General features: G+C 38.9%; 2 protein-coding genes across 3 annotated transcripts; one reads left to right on the top strand and one right to left on the bottom strand.

Moving 5' to 3' along the window:
- The first annotated feature begins 307 nt into the window (after positions 1–307).
- LOC108428271 (corticoliberin-1) lies at positions 308–1520 on the top strand. Its single transcript, XM_017699145.2, has 2 exons — positions 308–469; positions 852–1520. Exon 2 carries the CDS (start codon positions 872–874, stop codon positions 1334–1336), a length of 465 nt encoding a protein of 154 aa, XP_017554634.1. The 5' UTR covers positions 308–469; positions 852–871; the 3' UTR covers positions 1337–1520.
- A 513-nt stretch (positions 1521–2033) lies between these two features.
- On the bottom strand, positions 2034–16384 carry trim55a (tripartite motif containing 55a). Of its 2 annotated transcripts, none has more exons than XM_017699143.2 (10): positions 16265–16384; positions 12112–12284; positions 11435–11618; positions 11177–11272; positions 9720–9865; positions 9100–9187; positions 7887–7909; positions 7679–7803; positions 4561–4955; positions 2034–2315 (listed from the first exon to the last, which is right to left on the bottom strand). In XM_017699143.2, the coding sequence occupies exons 1-10, from the start codon at positions 16382–16384 to the stop codon at positions 2217–2219; spliced, it is 1449 nt and encodes a 482-aa protein (XP_017554632.2). In that variant the 3' UTR covers positions 2034–2216. The 2 variants fall into 2 exon arrangements, with proteins under 2 accessions (XP_017554632.2, XP_017554633.2); XM_017699144.2 differs by lacking the exon at positions 16265–16384 and adding an exon at positions 15960–16036.
- Positions 16385–25860: the final 9476 nt, after the last annotated feature.

Genomic DNA, 25860 nt, shown 5'->3' with positions numbered 1-25860 from the left:
CGCTCCTGCGCCACGTGCGTCAGCTCTCAGTTACAGGCACGCGAATCAGATTCATTACTGCGGACGAGGGGCGTCCTGGCTAACGTTATTATAGAATGGAAAGCCGTTTCAGACGCTCGTGCTAATGGCGCCAGGCTCCGATGCGAGCGCGCCTTGACTGTCAGCTTTAATTGGGAAGCTGTCGGACGGCGTTTAACGTAATTGGCTCTGAACTCACAGTACCAATTAATTAAGCTTCTCTGTGACTCACTCGAGATGCTGCCACTTAAATAAACTGTGCGGGGCGCCGTCCAATTCAGGTGTGTGTTGCCGGAGCGCATGCGCACAGAGCTGCGCTCATCTTGGATATAAATCCGAGCTGCGCTCGCGCTCTAAGCAACCTTTTTTTTGCTCCAGACTCAGCGCGCGGCGGGAGGCGGATTTGGCAAAACCCAGCAGCTGTTCAGGATTCGAGAAAACCTATTTGCAGGTAATGACCGCAGAAATAGACTTCAAGGTTGCTTTACATGTACTTAATTCAGGTGTGCAGTGACTCCGCATGAATGAAACGTTACGTCAGCATAATTACCAGGTGTAAGCGCTTGTCAATTAACACTTCATTTGTGTGGAACCGATGTACACATATGAATCAGGTCAATTCAATAAACTTGTTTTCACTGTAATCAGTAGTGTTTAGCAGTAATAGTAGTGCTAATCATATTTTTTGAGTTTCTTTAGATTTACTAATATATTCGTTTATACAGACCTTATAATAAAGTTTTAGAAAGAGAAAACGTGGTTTAATCAGTGGAGCGGTGCTTTGGGTCAAATAACAGTCCTCTGCGCTGGTCAGTAATTCAGTTTTTTTCCAGATAGCCGCGGATCCTCCTAAATGAAGCTGCACGTGCTGCTCGCGGCGGGGGCTCTGTTGGGAGGCTTTCTGCCGCGTGACGAATGCAAAGCAATAGACACGAGCGGCGGTTTTTCTACGTTACCGGAACTGCAGCCGCCGGTTCTGCCGATTCTCATGCGCGTGGGAGAGGAGTACTTCATCAGGCTGGACGGCCCACAACGGAGCGCGCGGCTTTCACCGCAAAGCAGCTCGCCACGCGCGAGCGCCGGAAAGCGCGCGCTCCAGCTGCAGCTCACGCGGGGGCTGCTGCGAGGGCGGGTCGCTGAGGTAGGAAAAGCGTTAACGGACAGCGCGACCGAACGCGAGCGTCGCTCCGACGAAGCACCCATCTCACTGGACCTGACGTTTCACCTGCTGCGCGAGGTGCTGCAGATGGCGCGAGCCGAGCGGTTAGCGCAGCAGGCGAACAACAACCGCAAAATTATGGACATCTTTGGCAAATAGAAGCTACACATTCCCCTCAAAACTTTTCCACCACACTGCTACTGATCTGTGGAAGCACGTAACTTATTTTCATACGTAGCATTAGGCCACATTTAGTCACGTGTGTTTGGTGACAGTGATTACAGTACAGTGAGATGTTTATTTGTCAAGAAAAAGTTGTTAAATAAACAGTTTTTAAAAAGTAGACATGTTAATTTTCTTTTATTTGACAAGATCAGTCGTCTGTTTGTGAACGGTTATTAATCCACTTGCAACATTATAGATATGATTTTTTTTCCATATTTTAAAATATTTTAGAATTTTAATTAAAAATTGAAACAAAGCAAAAACTATGGTCAATAAAACGACGAAGAAATGTTCAAGAAGCCTTTTCTCTTCCACTGCAGGTTATAGAAGAGATAAATCTCTTGGGAGGATTTAGCTTTTGCACAAACTTGTGGAGCCCAGCTCAAGTGCACACTACCACTAAAACCAAAGGGATACCAAAGACAAAGAAATTTCAGAATGCATGAAATGCATAGAATTTCAAATGGTTCTATTTTTCATTTAAACGTTATGCTGATCAAATATAAAGCATTGTCTTGTATTAGAAAATATAGCCGAATAGAAGCATCTTCACTAGTGGTCTCAGACTTCTGGGCCCCACTGGCTACATAAAAAATAATAATATAATATAATAATAAAATATACACTCTTCTTCCTTTTGAAATATAATAGTTTACTAGCACATCCTTTTTGTAGCTTCAATTGAGGGAAAGACACACACACACACAATAAAGTCATAAATAAAATCTGTTACATTGTCTCCACTGATTTTCCAGCAACAAAGCAGAACTTGAGAGAGTCTGTCTAGCCTAAGCAGGCCAGCAGCCAGGTTATGTTATTTGGGTGTATTGAGCCAGGAGAAGGAGAAAACATGGCGAGGTAGACCTTCATCTGTGCTTTGAGAACTACCTGCACCAGCAGGATTGGAGGAGGCCTGACAGAGGGAGAGAGAGCAAGAGAGAGAAAGACTGTTAGTAACAGAAAAAAAAGCAATTTGCATTGATGTTTAGCCACATAAAATCAGCCAATTGTCAAGGTTTGTACATGTGTAACAATGGTTTGTAATTCACTGGTTTGTGCTATGAGTGGCTATGAAGTGTTATTGGGTTATAAGTGTTATGTGTTATTATTAACATGATATTCTAAATTCCTCTACTGTCCATATTTAAATTTTAACTAAACATATAGGACAGTATCTAAGTGAAATTACTATTAACACAAATGAAAATTAGAAAGACCAGCAGATGTAGATGCTTGTAATTAAAACACTGAATGGAGTTTATGAAGTATAAGGCTAAAATAATGAAGGATTAAAAAGAAAGGCTGGAGAAGGAGGACTAATGACTGGGAAAAAAATAACGTAAGATGAGCCAGAACTCTGAAGCTTCATGCATAGTTTGATAGAACTGGGCATAAATTACTGTGTAAATTCGAATGTTCAGGTTCTAAACACCTTTTGGTAACACTTTTTATACATGTCACAGTGTTAAGTTGGGCTGTTGCCCTGTTGAGAATAAATGTTGGACAAATGAACAAATGAACTAACAAACAACAAATAGGCACATGTGCCAGCTTGCTAGCTCATTTATGCTTGCTAGGTTGGCATTCCTTCAATAGTTAGCTAAGGTGCTCAGACTCAAAGAGAGCAGGTCAAGCATTAAGCTTGCTCGGCTGATTTGATGTAACACAGTTAGATTTTTTTTGTCTCTCTTAATGGGGAATTCCACTGATTTTTCAAAACTTCTCATACAATCTACGAGATGTAAACAAAATCACTAAGTGTGGTTGGATGTGAAATGCTCCATTCTAGAGAAACCTACCAATTTTCTTTACTATAGTGGTGACCAGAATCAAGAAAATATAGCCATTATTGTCTCAAGCATCAGGCAAAGTTTTCATTACCATTACCTGTAACAATTTCCTGAGAGGGAGCTTTTAGAGATCTTAAATCTCTTTATCTGGTTCCTATCACTACTACTCTGAACAACTATGACTATGAACTATGAAGTTTCTCTAGAATTGAGCATTTCACACAGCATCAAACCACTTTTACACAGTTAATTATGCAGAAATGTGGAAAAATCTGTGGAATTCCATTTTTTCCTTTGCCACCCGTCTGTAAATCAGTATCACAAAATAATGTGTAAAATGTTACATTTTTTATTCATGCACTGGCAGTGCTGATTGGACAGATCTAATTCAGGAGAATCAAAGACTAAATCAAGGATGTAGTGAACATAAGTGATTAAAAACATACAGCATGTTCTAAAAGTATATACCATGCATGTCACATTCACCTAGACATGGTATGAACTATGATAAAATTATGTCTAGATATCAACACAAGGAATTTGGAATATGATTTAATGAACTGATCTAGACAGTCTCCTAAAGACAGAAGAACAATGATCTCACTGGCTGGGTTACTTGAGTGTGTGAAATGCAATAAAGAGATCATTGTTCACAAGCTTACTTGTGCATACCACTCTCCATTTTTTTTCCATACAGTCAAGATTCCCCCTAAGACTGTAACAAAACTATATATAGTTTTATGCTAATATTTAGTCCTGCCTTTTCTAATCCTTGCAGAAAATACAATCACTGCTGTGCTTTTCCTAGCCAGTGCAAGTTTGCTGACCAGGTAGTTTCATAGCTCCAAAAGGCTATAACAACATCTTCCTACCAGTCACACATACTGTAAGCACCTGGGTCTTCCACAGAAGTCTCAGATCTACATTTAATACATTTAATCTACATTCTTCTTGATAGCTATATATGCTTTCTAACTCAAAGCGCTGAGTTGTGTTCTTACAATGGAAAGACTCCCAGAAACACCTGTGGATTTTCTCAGATCTGGAGCAAGAGAGGGGCTTGATTTTTTAATCTCTTAAAGATAAAACTGTTTATCTGATGGTGACAGCTTTGGTGATATATCAGGTCTTGGTTTCACGTTCACATATATATTTATTTACATCTTATTGATTTTTTTTAACTTTAGTTTTGGAAATTCTTGTTTTGTTCCGCCATTTTCACTTCCTTATGCAAGTAGTTTATGGCTGAGTAGAAATTAAATCAATGAAGGGTGGTCTCTGATTTTTCTATAGTACTGTAGTTGCTGGTTTGTGCATGTGTTGATGTGTTTTTAGATGCAGCAATGCATTTGGTTACTACTAGTTTACCTCTGTGGTTGTAGTGGATGGAGGGTTGTGGGCTGAGCTTGGAGCGGGTGTGGCCAAGGGTGTATTCTGTGCTGTATTGGTGTTTGTTGTTTGTGCAGGACCTGGAGTAGGGCTGGTTAAGGGTGCATTGTGTCCTGGGCTGGTGTTTGTTGTTTGCGCAGGACTTGAAGTTGGGTTGGTATTTAATGTTTGGGCAGGGCTTGGAGGTGGTGTCTGTGCAAATGTCCTGGGTACTGGTGGTGTGGAGTCTGAAGAGAGGATAGGTTTCTGCTGGACAGGTGTGGGGTTTATTCCTCCAGATGCCTGACTTTGGGACCTGGCCTGTCCGTCAACTTTATCATCATCATCATCATCATCGTCATCATCTTCTTCATCATCCTCGGCCTCATCCTCTTCTACAAAAGAGAGATGCACAGAGTTACTTTTCTGTTAAATCAAATACAAACACCTTAATGATTTTTATTTGTATTTTAAGCCTTTATTTTTAAAAAAACTTGCATGAGCAAGATATTATACAATCATGCTCATAGTAAGTCTTTCCTTCACACTGTTATCCTCTGCTTGATCATTAGGGGTCTAGGCCCAGATTTCTGAAAAGGTATTTTGTGAAAATGCTTGCTGTATAAAAAAGCCAAACAAATAAAAATTTAACTATGTCGAATTGAACAGTTATATTTGCGTCAATCCCAGACTGTGACAAGTTCAAAGAAGCAAAGAGAAGTAGGGAGGAAATCTGTTTGTGCAAAAGAGATAGAGCTGTATTTCACTCCTTTCAAACGAGCACTGAGGCATCACACGTCACTGTCAGTTCATGTCACATACATCAGACATTCTGATTTTTTGACATATGATATTTGACTGATATTCTGATGTTCTGAGATGGCATGTAGGTAGCCACTAACCAAGGGGAAATGGCTTAAATCTCCATGCAGCAGACACGTCAAATGGCCAAATATACCATTCTACCACATTAGTTCAAACTTAAAATAAATAAATAAATAAATAAACTATTTCAAAGCATTTAGGTATTCAGATCTTAGACACAAAGACTGTTCTGATATTTTTAAACCCAATGCATTAACTGAGAGAATAATAAGCTAAATATACACAAAATCATCATTTACAGGGTACTTTCTCCTGGAAGATGGTTGTCCTAAACATCCAGGCATCCAGTCTCAATTTTCTCAGTCTCCTTTTGAGTCTAGGTACCTTGCAAGGTAATTCTTTCTTATCCTTTTTGGAGTTGTCTTGCCACTATGTCCCTTAGCTCGTTCACTAGGGGCTTCAACCTGTATTTCTGCAAAGCTGTGTATTATAAATTTAAATTTACTTGAGTTAACATTTTGTAATCTCTTTCTCTGGTAGGATTTTGAAAAAAGATGGTTTTGAATCTCAGCTACATTTCAATCTAGCATTAAATAAGTTGAAACAATTACGATTAGTATTCTTCTTCTCCTAGATCTCAGTTCTGCTTTTAATATAGCCTCTCATGACATATGCTATTGCCATTTTGGGTACTGCTCTTTCCTGGTTTAATTCCTACCTCACTGACAGACAACACTTTATCACTATCCCCCACTGCTAATGTTGCTCAAGGTCCTCCCCCCAGGTTTTGTTCTTGGCCATCTCCTCATAATGTACATGCTTCCACTTTGCCATTTAATACATCAACATGGACTCATTTTTCATTGTTACGCTGATGATACACAGATCTATATCTAGCCCCTCTACTCCCTTGCCCCCTCCCTCTCGATGTTCGATGTGCTCTAATTTCCTTAAGCTTAATTCCAATAAGACTGATGTCCTAATTGCCCCCAAAACATTTACTAGTAATCACTCTGATATAAACTTTGGCATTGATGGAGCTCATGTAAAACCCTCAGAAACCATGATCTTGGTGTCACCTTTGATTCCTCCCTTTCATTTGATTATCATATCAACTTACTTATTAAGACCACATTCCATCCCCTCTGTAAGATTTCCAGACTCCATCCCATGCTCAGTAACAATGATGCAGAAATGATTATTGTAATGCCATTCTTTCTGGTCTCCTCACTAAAATACAGTTCAAAGCTCAGCATTTCTCACTCACACAAACCTCTCTGCACACATTACACTTATTCTCATAACCTTCAAAGCCATACTTGTCCCTTCATACACAGCAGAACTTCTCCATCCTTACACCCCAGCCTGTTCACTTCTAGTATGGGCTTGCTCAAAGTGCTTTGGTTCAGAATGTCCTCAGTCGGTGGTAATGTGTTCAGTGTTACAGCTCCAAAACTTTGGAACTCACTTCCTCAGAGTCTCTGTTATCTTACCTCTGTCTCAGCTTTTAAGACACATCCTAAATCTTAACTGCTTTTTAGTGCTTTCCTTAGTGCTCAACATACTATAATCATCAACATCACTACTACTATTATTATTATTATTTATTTTTTTATGTATTGTTATTATCATTATTTAAAAAACTGGTGTGCTGCTGATGGAATTTAATAAAACCATGCAATAACTGAACCCAAAGTTGTTCTTCTAAGTATATTCTAACCAACTGATTAACAGTGTTAAAAAAAATCATACATTTTATTATATCTGTTTAGTTGTATTTATTCTAATGTTACATACATTTACTGGCAAAAACACACTTACTGTCCCATAAATACCCACTACTTTCTACTATTTTCTGTTTTTCACAGAGTTGTCTCTACCTGCCATTGACACAAGCACTGCATGCACTCAACAGCTTCCTCCTTTTTTATTATTGAATACACTGATGCCCCTCAACATCCACAAGGGCTTGTACTCACATAGTTTCACAAAGTAGGAGACATCCACCATAAACTGATCACATATCCATTAACCATTACTGCACACCAGCACTTTTGCATATTCTGCAGTTGTTTCACATTGTCATGTATCTGTGCTTCCTATAGTCCTGCACAGTATGCTGCTGTTGTGTATTCCACCGAGGACCTGAAGAGAAAAATTTTCTTCCACTGTATGCTTGTTCATACTGAGAAATAAAGACCATTAGAATTGACTTGATAAATAGTTTTAAAAAATCGCTTTCCTGACTGCCTAAGACATTTGCATAGTATTATAAATATTCACACGGTGATACCTTTGATGAAATCAATTTTGAGGATGGCTCTCCTCTCTGGCTGGAAATTGGCAGTGAAGTGATCCATATTCTCATAGCCACGCTCCAACTTTTCTAAATGAGAGGTGTTCCTACTCTCTGATATCCTGAGAGAGAGGGAAAAAGTTCAAAAAGACAGACCCTCCAAAAGTGTAAGTGTAAAGTGTTGAGTGCATCTGGGTTTACTCACTTCTGTAGCAGAGGTTTGGCAGTCTGTTAGAAAGAGAGACAGACAGACATAAGTGACTGTTTACATTTATAACTTTAGGAGGATTCTGGTTTATTTATGTAATATGTTTGTGCTGTTGTATGTTAACCCTTCAATGTTAATGATGGTGATAAAGGCTTGTTGTAATTCTACATTAATTATTTCTCAATTGTAGATCATTTAAATTCTATTGAACATGTGAACTGGGAAGTTTTATAGGTACATAAGTAGAAAATGAAATACTATTATTTGGATCAAAATTATATAAAAAAGTTATTGTTGTGAACACAGTCATGGATTGCAGAATGAATGTAATTACATTTGAGTGCTACTGCAAAATGACAGTTTTCAGTTTCAGCCCATTAAAGCTAATCATTTAAAAATGTCTTATGTTTTAAGTCAACCTTCTACAAACCTTTAAAAATATTATCAACTTCTACTGACATTTTAGTGCAGCATCTATGTCAGGTCTATAAAGTAGAGTTTAAGACAAGCATTACATTGCATTTTTACTCAGTTCCTCCATCCATTTCGCATAGCCAATTCGCACCTACAGGCTATGACTCCTCCTATCACCCGATTACTCAGCACCCCCAAGCCAGAGAGCATTACTGCTACTTCCTCTCAGATTCCTGCCTGCAGAAAGCTGAGGTGCTTTTGGGATTTAAGCTCATGATTTATTGTTTCTTGGCAATTGACCGTAATGCCACTCTAAAGCCAGGAAACTACTGAGTGAAACAATCAGAAGATATTAAAAAGTTTATGAAAAATAAGTTTTTACACTGTTTTTTTAAAAGCTTGCAGTTCCTCAGTGGCACAAGTCCCTGCCCAATTATCAAAATATTATGAGTTTTAATCCTTGTGGCGGCCTTACATTGAGAGAAGTCTGAGAGAAAAAAGCCATCATCCTCACAGGCTTCAACATTCCCATTAAACAGCACTCTCAGCCTGCTTGTGGGTGGGAATTAAGAATAATTGGTGGGGGAGAAGCAATTTCACCTTATAAGGTGGTAACCACTGTTTTTTTTTCAGACTTTCTCAGTTAGATTAAGAAAAGTAATGTACAGAGTTGACTTAAAATTTCAAGTTGGTACATTGTACAAATAGAAATATTTAGCCTCAATGATATATACTTCACTCAAAAACCCCATCAAAAACATTCTTATAAGCGTATGTCTGTGTATGTGTTTATGACCTGCAGAAAGACTGCCATCTCTGGTTCTTCCATTGTTTGGATTCCAGTCTCCACCAGTTTAGCGCTTTTGTCCAGGTGCTCTGTGTACCTGCACAGGTAAAAACACTGAATTGGTCTACTGTGTGGTGTTACATTCTCTCATTCTCTCGGTGTGTGTGTGTTTGTGTATGGTCAAGAGAGATGGCTCTTATGAAATCTCAGTCACTTACGTTTACAGCATTTGGCAGACAGTCTTATCCAGAGTGACTTGCAATTTTACATAGGTAGGCAAAGGTAGTGTTAGGAAACTTGCCCAAGGACTCTTATTGATATAGTGTAGGGTGCTTTCCCAGGTGGGGAATTGAACCCCAGTTTACAGAATAGAAGGCAGAGATGTTAACCACTACAATACACCAAACACTTGTACAACTGTACAACAGTAATATTGTATTCTCATTGTATTTGTATTGGTTTTTTAAAAAATTAAAACAAAACAGCTCCCAAAATATTGCTCCATATTTTGTATTTGGAAGCAGGCACAGAGAAAACAATGCTTTATTTATTCATAAAAGTGTGTGTGTATGTGTGTGTATGTGTGTGTGTATGTGTGTGTGTGTGTGTGTGTGTGTGTGAGAGCTTACCTGCGCTGTAGTCCCTTTATGTAGTCAAGCTTCTCTTGCTGTTCAGAGCTGATTTTCAGAGTTAGCTCTCCTTTTCTCTCCTCCAGCAGTGCATACAGGTGATCAAATGACTCACACACATGGGACTTCTGCCTCCGGCCATTCTCCTACATACAAACACACATGTAGGTGTATATGCACAGTGCCATTTTATTAGGTACATGTTATGTCTACACTCATTGGTCATTTTATTATGTCTACCATATAGATGCACTTTGTAGGCCTAATTTTCTTGCTCTCATTCTTCTCTTTCTCTCACTCTTTGCACAATTTATCATCTCTTTTTATCTTAACCATCAGTGAGAAGAGACCACCACAGGACCATAGTCAACCATGCTTAATGATGTCTGGGAATTTAAAAATACATGTTTGTACTTTGCAGTTCATTTTTATTCAATATAACCATGTGCTCTGAGAAGTATTAAAACCTGCAAGTATTACAGTACTACTCCTGTTCAATAGTTAATGATAGGATGGATAAAAAATTTTAATAATAAACTACTGGAATTCTTTAGCCCTGCGATGGACTGGCGACCTGTCCAGGGTGTATCCTGCCTTCTGCCCGATGACCGCTGATAGGCTCCAGCAGCCCCCTGTGACCCTGAGGGAGAAGCGGCTTAGAAAATGTATGTGTGTGTGTGTGTGCATGCAAGCGTGCGTGCGTGCATGTGTGTGTGTGGAATTCTTTAGGGATGCTAGCAGGAGTTAGTTATGTCCCAAATTGAAGGCCTAGCTGTAATTTCATGGTTTGCTACTAGACAGAATATGTGTGAAATTCTACAGACAGTAATTGTATACTTTCAAAGTACACTTATGCTGTATATTAGTCACTAGCAGACAAACATATATAATTCCTCTGAAGTGGGATTATAGTCTAGTGTTCAATTAAACTGCATTTAATTGAACTGCATTTACAGTAATATAGTATTCTCATTGTATTTGTATTGGTTTTTTAAAAAATTAAAACAAAACAGCTCCCAAAATATTGCTCCATATTTTGTATTTAGAAGCAGGCACAGAGGAAACAATGCTTTATTTATTCATAAAAGTGTGTGTGTATGTGTGTGTATGTGTGTGTGTGTGTGTGTGTGTGTGTGTTCAGGATTACACACTTATGCAGAGATTAGCATTTTCAATACGTGACTCTTGTAACATTCACAAAGACTTTGCTAATTAATCAATGAATTGAATCAAGTGTGTTTAATGAGGTAGAACACTAATGTCTCCAGTGAGTGGCCCATCAGGAACGGGGCATGGTACAGGTGATGCAACATAAACTGCCTGAATAAAATTTGACAAGGGACTCCAAATATACCAGTTTACTGTATGCTCAAGCCATAAAGGTGAAAAAGATCGGGTTTCTCTTTTGCATGTACAGCTTTTTAAACTTCAAATAAATGCATGACACACAAACAAACCTCGACAGTTCTGCAGCTTTCCTCCAGCAGGGTTATGATAGCTTGAATTCTGTCATTGTTTCCTACTAGCATTGCAACACTTTCTGACATCTCCAACTGCACACAGACAGAAAACACAAAAAGACAAGAAAAGAAAAGAAGGTGTATAGAATGAAAAGAAAAGAAAAGAAGGTGTATAGAATGAAACTGTAAAGGAATAAAACACAATGTGTGAGTGGAAGAGCATATGGAAGAACTGGAGAGCTAGTGGCGTATTACCTTCTGACTGTCATAGACAGTATTGAGTGGAGCAACTTCACAGTGCTGATGAGCTCCAAACACTTTGCACAGAGAGCAGGTGGGAGCGGAACAAGTAACACAGTAAATATTAATCTTCTCATCTTCATGTACCTCGCACATCAACACACCTGGCTTCTGCTCTGGTTCCACCTTACTGCTGGTGCTGAGAGAGAGAGCAAATTAAGTTTAGAGGTGCTTCACATTATCATGTTTCAAATATCACCATAATCTACATCTCCAAAACCAAAAAGGCTCCTATATGAGTCACTGCTTAGTTCTAGGAAACATACAGAACATTATGTAGAGGTTCGTAAACTTAAAAAAAGAGTAAGTCACATAAATCCTTAACAAAAATGGTTCTTTGAACAGCCTTCCACTGAAAGATTCTTTTATAGAACCAAAGATGTTTCTTCCAAAAACCCCTATTCATTTCTTAAACAACATCTGTTATGAAAATTATCATGCATTTTGGGAGCACAGAAATGTTTTGTTTTTTTTTTTTGTATAGTGTTATTTTAAGATGAAGGTCTTGATCCTGATATCACTAACAGGAGCTGAACAGTGATTGGAGGAATGCTTTCTGGCTAAATGTAGCTGGTACAAGCTCTCTAGCTGGGTGGAGCTGATAGAAACTGTGTTGGGTTTATGGTCTGTACCTGATGGTCTCCTGTTTGTACATGTCAATGATGTTCTCTACCAGCAAGTTTCGTTGCAGTCCATACACACCATGCCGGTCTAGAACTACTTCGTGCCTGCAGGACGGGCAGCGGAACCGGCCGCCAGAACCTACTGTAGAACCCCCACGTGTTGGCAAATAGGGATTAGAGGCCTACAAAATGAATACACACATTACCCACAGATTAAATGTAGATTCAAAAATGTTGCTTCTGTAATTGTTCTAACCTCTTTTTTACTAATGTTTCTTCTTAGAGCCATGGTAAAGGTAATTTACACTGGGGTTTATTTTTTGTGCTGTAGTCACATGTTGTGTTGCGCTGGTATGATTTGAACAGACACAGCAGTGCTGCTGGAGTTTTTAAACAGCGTCCACTCTTATTAGACACACCTACTTTGTTAATCCACTTGGTAGATGTAAAATCAAAGAAAAGATTCAGCTCATCTGCACAGTTTGAGTTAGTCACCCTCTAGTCTTTATCAGTGGTCATTTTCTGGACACAGAGTGCTGGATATTTTTGGTTGGTGCACTATTCTCAGAACTGCACTGACACTGAGTTGTTTAAACCTCCAACAACACTGCTGAGTGTGATCCACAGCCACTAACAAACCTCTAGTATATCAGCAACAATGTGATGCTGATAATGATAACATAATGAAAAGAAAAGGTTTTTAAATGCTGTAACATTTTTTTAGAACACTAAAGGCAGTGTACTGATCCTGAACATGAGCAGTTGCTGAGTGCTTGGATTGAAGTACTACTTAAAACACATAATACACATCATAATACCAGTTACAGTGCTAGAATGACATAAAGCAGGTGAATACTGTTCTGGTAACACATATACTTAGTAGAAGCTTAGAAGAATTACTATTGGTGAGCACAAAGAGAACTGTGAACCAGAAGAACAGAATAACAGACCAGACCATTTCTTAAAAGCTTCTTTTCCCACTGAGGATGTGGCAAAAACACTATTTAGGGCACAAGAGCCTAAAGAGACATCAGTTTGGTAAGGTTGTGTGTTGTCCAACATAGATTTCTGTAATGATTTCTTTGCAGCAGAAGGAACAAAGTGTATGTAGTGCTTTTATGTTTTCAGGGAATGCTTTTTCAGAGCTTTCAGTTCATTGTACCAGCAGAGTAGAGACAACGCTGCTGCTTAAAGCCCCAATCAATATACACTGAACTTACTCTGCCATCCTAGTCTGATACTACACATCAGGGGTCATCTTTTCCACAAAGGACCAGTGGCAGGAGGTTTTCTTTCCAACCAAGCAGGAGCACACCTTATATAACTTTATGAAGACTGAGACAACCTGATCAAACACATGGAATCTTTCTGTTCGACCAGAATGAAAATCTGAATATACAAGCCCTTCTTTGAGACCCCTGTTCTACACAACTTATACAGCTTATGTTTATTTAATACCACACGTTAACACATCTGACACAGTTTCTGTGTAATACAAACCCAATCCCAAAAACATTGGGACAGTATGGAACATGCAAATGAAAACAGAAAGCAGGTTCTAAACTGTCTTTTACAGATATTTAATTGAAAGGTAAAATATATTTGTGCTGTCGATTTGTCAATTTATGTTAACTCCAAATTTAATGGCTGTAACACATTGCAAGGACAGTTAACAGTTAACACAGGGGTGTCCAGTCTTGATAAGCAGTGCTCCCACTTTGTTGCAATAAAAACCTGCAGTCACACTGGCTCCTAAGATTGGACACCCTTGGGTTAACAGGTAACGCTATTATGACTGGGTAGAAACTGAGTATATTTGAAAGCTTTGTTAAAAACTGTGTGAGCAAATAGGCCAACAGTTTAAGAACAGTGTATCTCAATGCACAACTGCAAGGAATTGAGGGATTTTACCATCTATAATATTGTTAAGAGATTCTGAGAATCTCTGTAAAAGTAAGGCCAAAAAACAATATTTAATGTCCATGATGTTTGATAACCCAGCAATGCATCAAAAATCGTCATGCTTCTGTAAAGTGGATAACCACGTGGGCTCAGAAATACTTTGAAAAAACCCTAGTCAGTAAATTCAGTTGCATCTCACCACACCTATAAATTCAAGTTAAAACTCTACCACACAAAGAAGAAGCCACATATGAGCAGCATCCAGAAACACTGAGTTCTCTCAGCTGAAGCTCATTTGAGATGGACTGACGCACGGTGAAAATGTGTGGTGTGGTCTGATGAGTCCACCTTTCAAATTGTTTTTGGAAATAATGAATGTTGTGTTCTCCAGGCCAAAGAGGAAAAGAACCATCTCAACTTTTACCAACAGAAAGTTCAAAAGCTAGCGTCTGTCACAGTGTGAGCGTGTGTTTCTGCCAATGGTATGGATGACTTGCACATCTATGCAGGCACAATTGATGCTGAGGGGTACAAACGCATATTGGAGTATATCAAGCTACCATCTAGGCAATTACTTTTTTCCAATCCTTCCTGTATGTAACACTTGAGCTACTAGCAGTCTTTGATGTTGTATATTGCACTTCATAATGTGACACACATTTTCAATGAAAGACAGGTCTGGACTGCAGGCAGGCCAGTCTAACACCTGCACTCTCTTACTACAAAGCCATGTTTTGTACGTCCATTATTTCAAAAAACTTCAAAAAAATTTGAAAGATGAAATTGTCAGACCACAGTACACACTTCTATGTTGCATTAGTCCATCTCAAATGACCTATAGTCTATAGTCTATCAGGTTTCTGGATGTTGTTGACATATGGCTTCCACTTTGTGTAGTAGAGTCTTGACTTGCATTTTCCAATGCAGCCACAAATTAGCTGAAAAAGCATTTTCCAAGTGTTTCTGAGCACATGTGGTTACAATCATTACAGTACCATGTTATTTTTGTAAGGCAGTGATGTCTGAGAAATCAAAAGCTATAGGCATTCAATATTGGTTTTTAGCCTTGCCCTTTTACACACAGTTTTATCCAGATCATCCAAATAATTTAATATTGTACTGTGCAATTGTACATCGAGAAACGTGGTCTTATACTGATGAACGCAGTTTTTTGCAAAGTGGTTACCGAGCCTTTCAAGAACGCTCCTTTTATATCAAATCATCACAGCATCAACTTTTACCTCTTTGCCGGTTTATCTGTGGAAAGTTCCAAAACAGGTGTGTTTGATCATTCCACAAATTTCCCTGTCTTATCTTGCCTTTCTCTCAATTTTTCGGAATGTCTTGCAGGTGTCTAACTTGAAAATAGTGTATATTCACAAAAATCTATAAAAGTTAGTAAGGTAAAATGTTGAACGACTCTTCTTTTTGCTGTTTTCAATTAAATACCTGTAAAAGACTGTTTACAAATCACTGCTCTCTGTTTTTCTTTGCATTATACCTACTGTCCAAACTTTCTTGGAAAAGGGCTTGTACATCTTACTTAGCTACCATGGCTCTAGAACACCTGATTCAGTTCCTGAGGAGTTTGATAACCTGAAACAGGAAAACACTGAGTTGGCAAAAGAGAAATTCCCACAGACAAGGACATGGGGAAAACACTTTAAATGAATACACTGTTACTGCTGAAAGGCATTTGTTGATTTTGTACAAAAACTGACTCAAGCAATGTTGTGATACATTGGTAGTAGTTGGTGCATAAGCAGTTTATGAAATCTTTCATTTTCAAAATATTCTTTCCCCTCATGGCACAGTTTCTTTACTCAGTTCACCAGGTAAATATTTTGAGCAAGAACATCCTTAGGTAGCCACAGTTAAAATGATTTGGGGTTTTTAACTTGTAGAAGAGCAAGTGACCTGCCTAACAAATTGTAAAATAGATTCTGTTAACTTACTGTTTGAGGCTGAATGTTCAGTGAACTCAAAGGCAGTCTTGTTACTGTTTTTAAGTTGAAGCAACACATCATTTTTATCTGAGTATGTCCTCAGATTAAAATGCAGTAGCTCACGACCAGGCACTAATTTAAGTCGTACAGTCGTACGGCTACCATCTATTAAGGAGAGAGCGGTCGTCAGTGTGACGTCATCACCGCTTGTCACACTATAGCCTGTTTGCTGGTTTAAAACCAGCATCATCTTGAGTGACCTGCAAAACCACGCAACACAGTGAAAGACGTTCGTTAGGTTCGTTATAGGGTACCTGAAATATGTCGTTGGCACATTTCCGGCAGAGATTGTGCTGGCACGGTAAGATCACCACCGGCTTGGTGAACATTTCAAGGCAGATCGGACAGATCAACTGCTTCTCCAGGCTGTCCATGGTTTCTCCTTTTTCTGAGGCCGCACGCTCCAAAGACACACTCTTCGCACGATGAGCCGCGCGGAGACACACAAACGCGCTCTGGCTGGTTTTTGGTTTCACCTGTAACTTGTTGTTGTCGGCGACAACGCACTAATTTCTGACAAAGGACTAAAACTGTGTTAAGAATGCCGAGGCGCCCCAGCACTGAAGACTTTCCTCTTCCAGCGTGAGCGGCCCGAGTGGGGTCTGTTTTTAGCACGCACACGTCAAGGCTGTCACGAGTACGTGACCATATATGAAAATGTCAGTGCGCGAGGCCAGACATCTGTTAGACTCGCAGCGTGATCTACTGCCTCGACCTGTGCGAACCTCTCTGGAGTCAGACCGAGGGAGAACAACGAGCTTAACGAAAACTATAAGGAAAAAACCTACATGCTGAGCGCTCGGAGTTCCTGTAGACCATAAATCTCCGTGAAGTGTGATGCTTTGCAGGAACGGCGTGAAGGACAAAACTAAAGAGTTAGGAACCCATGCAGAGCAGAAGGCCACTGCGTTTATCAGAGGAGTACATATATAGGGAGATATATATATATAGGGATTCTGTTCATTTGCTGCTAGAGGTTGAATTTTAAAAAAGCATCTGAATTAAAGCAGCATATTATTTTACCTAAGTATGTGCTCAGAATAAAATGGAAAATTCTGAGTAGGGTCTAAATCGAAGTCCGTGTTTACTTCTTAAGTCACTAGCTCATGACCTAGTACTAGTTAATCCTTTGCAGCACCGTCGTATTAATATGCATGAAGTGTGATACTATGCAGAAAAGACTTAAAGAACAAACTGACCCGTTAGGAGCTCCTACAGAGTCCGCTTACGCACACAGAGTACACTTACGAACTTTTATCTCCATATATACAATCAAATTGACACAAATGTCATACCCTTGTTTTTATTGTAAATTAAAAGTCTTTAAGCGAAGTCTGATACTGTTATAACAGTTCGGCCAACCGGGCGTCAGCGTCCAAGCAGTAGTCGCGCTGAACACACTGAACCACTTTCGCTGTAGGCGCTGCCAGGCTCCGACACTAGAGGCCGCTGTAATCCCTTAATTCAGGGGTATCCAATGTTATCTAGAAAGGGCCAGTGTGGGTGCAGGTTTACGTTCCAGGCAAGAAGAGCACGCAGGATTTCACTCGTTTAATCAGTCAATCTCAGTCTTTAAACTGTGCTCCTGCTTTGTTGCAATGAAAACCTGCACCCACACTGGCCCTTTGTATATGCGATTGGACACTCCTGCCTTACTTAGTTGGGATACTTAGTTCATTGCTGATGAAATGCTTCAATTATCTTTCACGTAAAGTATTAAAGATCCACTATATCAGCCACCCAACATTTAGTGAAGTGTTTCTCTGAAGGTCATATGGCATTCCGCTTGCTTGAAGGATCTACAATCTGCAGCACAGTTAATGGCCTCTCATTACAGATTCAGGTCCTATTGGTGTCATTTGCCTTCCATTGACCATTTGGCGCTCTCTTTGGGAGAGAACCATAGCAGAGTTCGTTGATTACTGATGTGTTAGTCAATGTTCAGTTTTACTGTCTGCTGCAGTTAAGTCATGCAAGTTGGTTGAGCTTAGTGTCCAAGTGACACTAAGAAAAGACACATTTATAAGTACAGTTATTGTAACCACATATGGCTACATAAATGTAATGTAACCTCAAAAACAGTAGACTGCACTCTACAAAAAAATTTGGATAGTTTTGGATAAATGCATACCTGATATTTTGTCACAAAATTTGAGTTGGTTGGGAGGGGGCTGTCTGGGACCCTGTAATTAATCTCTTGGACCCCCTGAATGTCTCAAAATCAAAATTCTGGGGGGTTACTGAAAATAAACTTATTATAAAGGCATGCTGTCTGTTAGGAAAAAACAGACACTCAAATACAAACTCATGGAAAGCTCATTGTTTGTCTTAAATCACAACTGGCCAGCTTCTGTCTTTATTACTCTTAACTAACTATGCAGCACTTCTCTGCCTCAGGGTGGCACTGTAGCAAATTAGTTCACCCTGTTTTTTCCTTCATAGCAAATGTAACTATGCCTGGTATATCTCTGAAAAAGTTTACAATATGGCATAACAAATTTGTAAATCTGAAAACTTGCCCAATTATGTAATAGAATGTGTAGAATAGTGGAAAGAGTGAATTGTTAATTCATTTCTCAAAACAAATACAAAAGAGGATATGTTTAAGATCTGTTAATGTGAGTTAGACTGCATAACCAAACCAGAAAGGAACACTTTCAAAAGAAGCATTGTTGTACCAGCCATTTTGGTGCCATTGCTACATTGCTATAGCACCTGCACCACTAAGGTGAGTATATTAGCAGTCAACAGTGGTGTAGCCAGCCAAAGTGGGAAATACCAGCCAAATACCAAGGAGTATTCTGTACACTGCTCTTACATTACATTACATGAACTGCAGCCTTTTCCACAAACTTTTCAAAAATGTATGTACAGTATCTCACAAAAGGGAGTACACCCCTCACATTTCTGCAAAAAATTATTATATCTTTTCATGGGACACTATAGAAATGAAATTTGGATATATCTTGAAGTAGTCAGTGTACAGCCATTAATGTCGAAATAGCTGGCAACACAAGTGAGTACACCTCACCTTGAACATGTCCAAATTGTGCTCAAGGTGTCAATATTTTGTGTAACCACCATTATTATCTAGCACTGCCTTAATCCTCTTGGGCATGGAATTCACCAGAGCTGCACAGGATGCTACTAGAATTCTCTTCCACTCCTCCATGATGACATCACGGAGCTGGTGGATGTTAGACACATTGTGCTCCTCCTCCTTCCGCTTTAGGATGCCCCTCAGGTGCTCAATTGGGTTTAGGTCTGGAGACATACTTGGCCAGTTCATCACCTTTACCTTCAGCAAGGCAGTTGTCATCTTGGAGGTATGTTTGGGGTTGTTATTGTGTTGGAAAATTGCCATGCAGCGCAGTTTCTGACTGAGGGAATCATCCTCTGCTTCAGAATGTCACAGTGCATGTTGGAATTTATGTTTCTCCCAATGAACAGCTGCAGCTCCCCAGTGCAAGCAGCATTCATGCAGCTCCAGATCATGATGCTACCACCACCATGCTTGACCGTAGGCAAGAGACAGTTGTCTTCATACTCCTCACCAGTGCGCCACCACATGCTGGACACCATCTGGGCCAAACAAGTTTATCTTGGTCTCGTCAGACCACCAGGACATGGTTCCAGTCATCCATATTCTTGGTCTGCTTGTCTTCAGCAAACTGCGGGCTTTCTTGTGCAGCAGCTTCAGAAGAGGCTTCCTTCTGGGACAACGGCCATGCAGACTGAGTTGATGTATTGTGTGGCGTATGGTCTGAGCACTGAGAGGCTGACCTCCCTCTTCTTCTCTCTGCAGCACTGCTGGCAGCACTCATGCATCTATTTTTTGAAGCCAACCTCTGGATATGACGCTGAACAAGTGGACTCAACTTCTTTGGCCAACCCTGGCGAGGCCTGTTCTGAGTAGAACCTGTCCTGGACAACCGTTGCATGACCTTGGCCACCGCACCATAGCTCAGTTTCAGGGTGTTAGCAATCTTCTTATAGCCTAGGCCATCTCTTTGGACAGCAATTCTATTTCTCACATCCTCAGAGAGTTCTTTGCCATGAGGTGCCGTGTTGAATATCCAGTGGCCAGTATGAGCGAATTGTACCCAAAACACCAAATTTAACAGCCCTGCTCCCCATTTATACCTGGAACCTTGTAACTCTAATGAGCCACATGACAGCAGGGAGGGACAACGACCCAATTGGGCACAATTTGGACATGTTCACTGTGAGGTGTACACATTTGTGTTGCCAGCTAATTAGACATTAATGGCTGTGTGTTGAGTTATTTTCAGAAGACAGTAAATCTATACTGCTGTACAAGCTGTACATGGACTACTTTAAGTTGTATCCAAGTTTCATTTCTATAATGTTGTCCCATGAACAGATATAATTAAATATTTGCAGAAATGTGAGAGGTGTACTCACTTTAGTGAGATAGTGTATAATTAAATTGTAAGGATTTAAACAAATCCAGAGTAGTTTGATGTGAAATGCGCCATTCTAGAGAAACTGTAGAGTCATTATTCACAGCAATGGTGATAGGACCCAGATGTCTGAAGTATTTAATGCCGCTAAAAGTTAACTAACTCTCTGCTTATTATTGTGTCTTATTGTGGCAGCTATGTTTATTTATGAAATGTGAACACCTATAAAAACTTAATTTACAAAAATTAAAAGCTAACTACCAGAAACATGAAAAGGTTACAAATATGCTAAATCTTTGGCCTAAAAGGTATTTTTAAACACATTCATAGGACAGTGGTACATGCAAGGCATTTTAAGGCCTCATTAGTCCCCAAAGAAAACATATTTTTTCTGAATTACTGCAGTTTTACTATGGTCAAGAATGCATAATAAGTCTCAGAAAACACATGTCGGTTCACTGGTTGTTTTGTATAGTAAATAAAATGGCTATATTTATGTTGCGGACATCAGACCCCTGGTTTCTCTTAACACCACTGTACAGAAGTCTGAATAAGAAAGTTTCTCTTCAATGCATTAGATACCAAAACAAAAAAGCGGTGTTTATATATCAACCATTGAATTGTGGAGAAATTTTGAAAAAACAGTGGAATTCCCATTTAATGCTTACAAGTCGTCACAATTATTACATAATCACGTATTCACAATTATTCGAGATGATCACAATTATTAAAGCTGCAATAATTTGACTGCAATAATTTTCCACAGTCATTAGATATCCATCATGTTCTGCTGTAACAAACAAAACTGAGTCAAATAAAATGTAAATAAAAGAAAGCACATGAATTCATTAAGACATCATGGAATTCATAAAACAAAAACAGTCGAACTTCTAACTTGGTGTGCTATAAGGGTTAGAGGGAAGTGCTGAGTAATGTTTGTTGATTCGTTTGCTATGTAATCTAATGTTTTTAGCATGTATGCTTACACAATAAGTGTTTTTTGCTTGTATTTTCACTCTCATGAAAAGTTACTTAACTCTACACCTTATTCTTGTAAATGTAGGCATTTGTGTGAGTGTAAAACCAGTGTTAGCTAGTAAATAAACAGCTATCAAGGTGGCTTATCAGCCAATTTAGGCTTGTATTTCAATAGTTTCACACACATGAACAGAAAGAACAATAAATTATTTATATAACTATTAATCATCTGCTAAAATTTCATGATTGTGACAGCCTTAAATGCAAATCTGCTACAGCTGTGGACCTAACCCTGCTGTCTGTGAACCAGAACAACCTTGGCAGCTTAATTTTCTTTTTATAAATATGCTACTGTATCCCAGTGTGCACTTTCCATTCCAGACACCCAATGTTCCACAGCGAAATGTGAAAGCAACAAATAATCAATGAAAAGATAGGAGCATGTAGATGGATGAATGAATAGATGGATGAATGAATAGATGGATGAATCGATGAATGGAAACAGCTTGGGGGAGACATGCTATCATGCTATCATCAGTTAGATGCTGTGTAAAGATCAGGTCATTAATGACTTTATGACTTTGGAATTGTGCGTGTTTGTGTTCGAACATAAATGTTGCCGTTGGGGGATTCTTGCTTCAGAAGAACAGGTTTGAAGTAATAGCATTAGCAAATAATTGTCTTCCTCATTTTAGACAAGTAAGCATTAAAGGACATGAATGAAAGCAAATAAATTAGCCATGTGCATAATGGTGTTAGTTTCTTCCTCTTCACTATTCTTAGGAAACACCTCAGTTGAAACTGTTGAAACCAACAATCATGTCCTAGAATGATAAATATGAACCTGTGATAGTTTTATCTTGCAAATGTCTTCCAAAAACCAGACTGACTGGTTTCTGCTGAAAGATGGTGTGGCTATAGTAGTGCACATGCCAGGCCCACATACATGCATCTGACTCTACTAAACCTAGAGTTTAGTTACCTATGACCAACTGTTAAAATAGAGGAAATGCTTGGACAAACATAGATATATGTTGCTCTTTATCAAAGCAGATGTTTCAACACTGGTTTGGAGCTTCAGTTCGCTATGTGACTACTGTTTACATCTAAACAAGTACATTAAATGTTCTATCATTTCTGTCCTCATGGGAGTAATCACATCCAGAATAGCAAGGTCCCCTCTGCTTTGTTCAGAATGACAGACTATATGATATTGTTATCTCAGAAACCACATTTAAACACAGCAGAAGACACTACAAAAGGGTGTACAAGAGAGTGGTTATTATAACCATCATTGACAAGATGACATTGACATAGATTCTACTAGTCTATGTGATGGAAAGTTGTCTCAGTGATTGATGTGGGTTATTCTGTTGACACTTTGTCTACAGTTAACTCTGTAACTGAGTGAGATGGTGCATTTAGCTCAGCAACCACACCTGTTTTGAAGTATCTGCTTTTGTAAGATTTGTATCCATTATTTTGTAAGTTACCTGTAGCTTATCTGATTTACAAGCCCTACTCCACCCAAAAAAAACCTTACAAACATGAGCTGAAGTGTGCAAGAAACCCACACAGGTCAAAGGTGATTCACATGTGGCTGTCGCCCAGAAACCAAAATCTCATGACAATGAGATGCTCATCACAATGTGGCCCCAAAGGCAGGCACCAAATTCAAAATGAGTGAATATTTGCAAAAAACAATAAAGTTTATCTGTTTGAACATTAAATATCTAGTCGTTGTAGTGTATTCAATTGAAAATACATTGAAAAGGATTTGCAAATCATTGTATTCTGTTTTTATTTATGTTTTACACAACATCCCAACTTCACTGGAATTGGGGTTGTATTACTGTGTTAAATTGATAGATTACACTTGATTGATAGTACATTTATATTGTACAAGAAAACAACTAAAAAAGTTTTGAAGCATGCGACCTATTGTATCACTGTCATGAAACAGTGTTCCAATTGTAACATTTATTACCATAACACTCTTATGTAAAAGGTTTAAGACAATTAATATAAGAGTTTGGTGTTTGAAGTTATAAAATGTACTAGTCACTTCCTAAGCCTTGCAGTCCATTTATGGAAACTGAATTGTAAAACAGCCCATTCTGAATATATTACGTATGTGATGTCAGGAAAAACAATGCAATCTGTCCATGCACATTAAAGTTGTAAGAAATGTTTTTCTGCATGATTCAATATTTAGGATTCTAGAAAATTCTAAAAGAATTCTAGAGAAGCTTAATGAGTCTATTTTTTACAGTGGTGGTAAAAAAACTCATCTGAAGCATTTAATGCCTCCTATAACCACCAGAAAGTTGCTACATTAAATATGCTGCTTCATGTCTGAGACATTGTTTAACAGTAGATTTTAGGTTTTGGCCTAAAACATATATTTTCTTTCTTTTAAATGTTTTTTAAATACATTTACAGTTGAGCACTCAATGCTCACGATTGTAAAGCAAAACAGTCCAAAAAGAAAACTTAATTTTTCAGATTCACTACTATTTTACCATTATCAATATCACATATAAAATTGAAAAGATGTGTCTGGTTCACTGGTTATTTGGGATAGTAAATAAAACATTTTATTTGCAATGTAGACATCGTAATCCCTAGTTCCTATAATCACTATTATAAAGTATTAGTAAGTTTCTCCACAATGCACCATTTCATATGAAAACACTCTAAACAGCTGTTTATATATAAATGGCTGAATTATGGATATATACTATATTTTTACCTCTTTAAAAGTATATTAGTCTAGGCAGACTACTGCTTATGTTGGATACAAGATGTTATAGACATAAGAAAATGATTGGTAGTAGTTTTATATGTGTGAAAGGGAAATACAGAAGGCCAAAAGGTTTAGTGTTCATGATACTCTTAGTTCATGAAGTTCGTTAGGGACATTGAGGATTAGGACTTCATGAGATAGAGTATTGAAAACTGTAGTGTTCAGGAGAGGGTACTGGAGGCCAGGACATGAGTGGAGATTTCTGGAACCTGACAATCTTTGCAGCAGGAAGGCAAGCAGCACAAGCAACTCGTTACAAAGTGATCAAACAGGCCCAGAAGAGAGAGCTGCAGTTACAAAAGCAGGAGTACAATTGTTGTATTAGGCAACACTGTACCAAAGATAAGTAGCCTGGATGACGTAGCTTAAGCCCACATATGACTTTTCTTAAAGAGTAAATACAACCAACTACATACATACATACATATACACACATGCACACACGCACACACACACACACATTTTCTAAGCTCCTTATCCTTCTGGGTCACGGGAGCCTATCCCAGGGGTCATTGGATGGAAGGCAGGACACACCCTGGACAGGTTATCAGTCCATCGCAATACACCCCACTATTTTCACCTAACTCCGCCCCTGGCTCAAATTTGAAAAATGCTCAAAAATAGGAGGGGCACATTCGGAGGGGCACTGCAATGATCTACAGGTTTGGACGTGGGCCTGACAGGGAAACAGTTACATTAGTTGACTGATTTGCATACTGTGACATGTCATCTGTGCCTATAGCAGATTTGAATCAGAGGAGCGCTGCAGAGGCGGAACTGACCATGATAAAAAAACAGGTTTAGCATTCTGTTATATAGTTACTTTTTCTTGTGCAGAAGCAAAGTGGAAATGATACATAGAAATGCATTATAACATTCACATGAGCATACAGTAGTAAAGTAGCCCCATGCAAATTATGATATTACATGCAACGTATTCTTTATCAGGTCTTCAGATGGAAAAAATACAACTGTTATCGCATTGCTGCTGCAGTAACAGTTTCCAAAAGAAAATTGGCTGTCATCTTCTGCGCCCAGTGGGAACCCTCTGAAACACGTATTGCATAATCACCTAATCGCAATTATTTGAGATGACTTTCATAACAAACAAAAGGTCAATGGGATCTATCAGGCTAATAAATGTAAATGAAAATACTTTTAAGTAAAAGAAAACAATAAAGTATTAATTGAGACACACCTGGAGGCTTTTGTGAAGAAAAATGTTTTTAGGCATTGCTGAGTAATGTTAGTTATAGTTGTAGCCTTGGGTTGCCTGCTACAGGCCTCATCGCGAAATGACCAAAAATCTTAATGAATGAATTCTAAATCTAGAAGTAGCACATTTTCAGCTAGAATATCTGCTCGCTTATGGACGTTTTCTTTCTTTCTGTCTTCCTTTTTCGTAACAGATTTCGTCTCTTTGTAAACAGCAGGCCTATAAGTGCCCCGGATAGGGAGGACAGCCCCCATGTTCACTCAGGATTCCTCTTTATTGCTTTATCATTCCATCGCGGAGCTGCCCAGAACACGTCTCTAGCCAATGAGCTTCTTCTTCCAGAGAAAAGCTCCGACTGTCGTCCAATCAGAGGCGGCAGTATATTGCGGGGTAGAAATAATAGGACGAGAGCGACCCTGGAGCTTT

Source organism: Pygocentrus nattereri, chromosome 19 (genome assembly GCF_015220715.1).
Source record: "Pygocentrus nattereri isolate fPygNat1 chromosome 19, fPygNat1.pri, whole genome shotgun sequence".
Lineage (NCBI taxonomy): Eukaryota > Metazoa > Chordata > Actinopteri > Characiformes > Serrasalmidae > Pygocentrus > Pygocentrus nattereri.
The sequence above is the reverse complement of the archived record's forward strand: the minus strand, read 5'-3'. Positions and strand labels throughout refer to the sequence as shown.

What these genes read in the sequence shown, in the direction of transcription:
- LOC108428271 (XM_017699145.2), top strand. Translation starts at nt 872, where the DNA reads ATGAAGCTGCACGTGCTGCTCGCGGCGGGGGCTCTGTTGGGAGGCTTT.
- trim55a (XM_017699143.2), bottom strand. Translation starts at nt 16,384, where the DNA reads ATGGACAGCCTGGAGAAGCAGTTGATCTGTCCGATCTGCCTTGAAATG. An exon ending in TACAAACAGGAGACCATCAG is followed by an intron (nt 11,619 to 12,111) that starts GTACAGACCATA and finishes TCTCTCTCTCAG; the next exon opens with CACCAGCAGTAAGGTGGAAC. An exon ending in GCCAAACCTCTGCTACAGAA is followed by an intron (nt 7,804 to 7,886) that starts GTGAGTAAACCC and finishes CCTCTCTCTCAG; the next exon opens with GATATCAGAGAGTAGGAACA.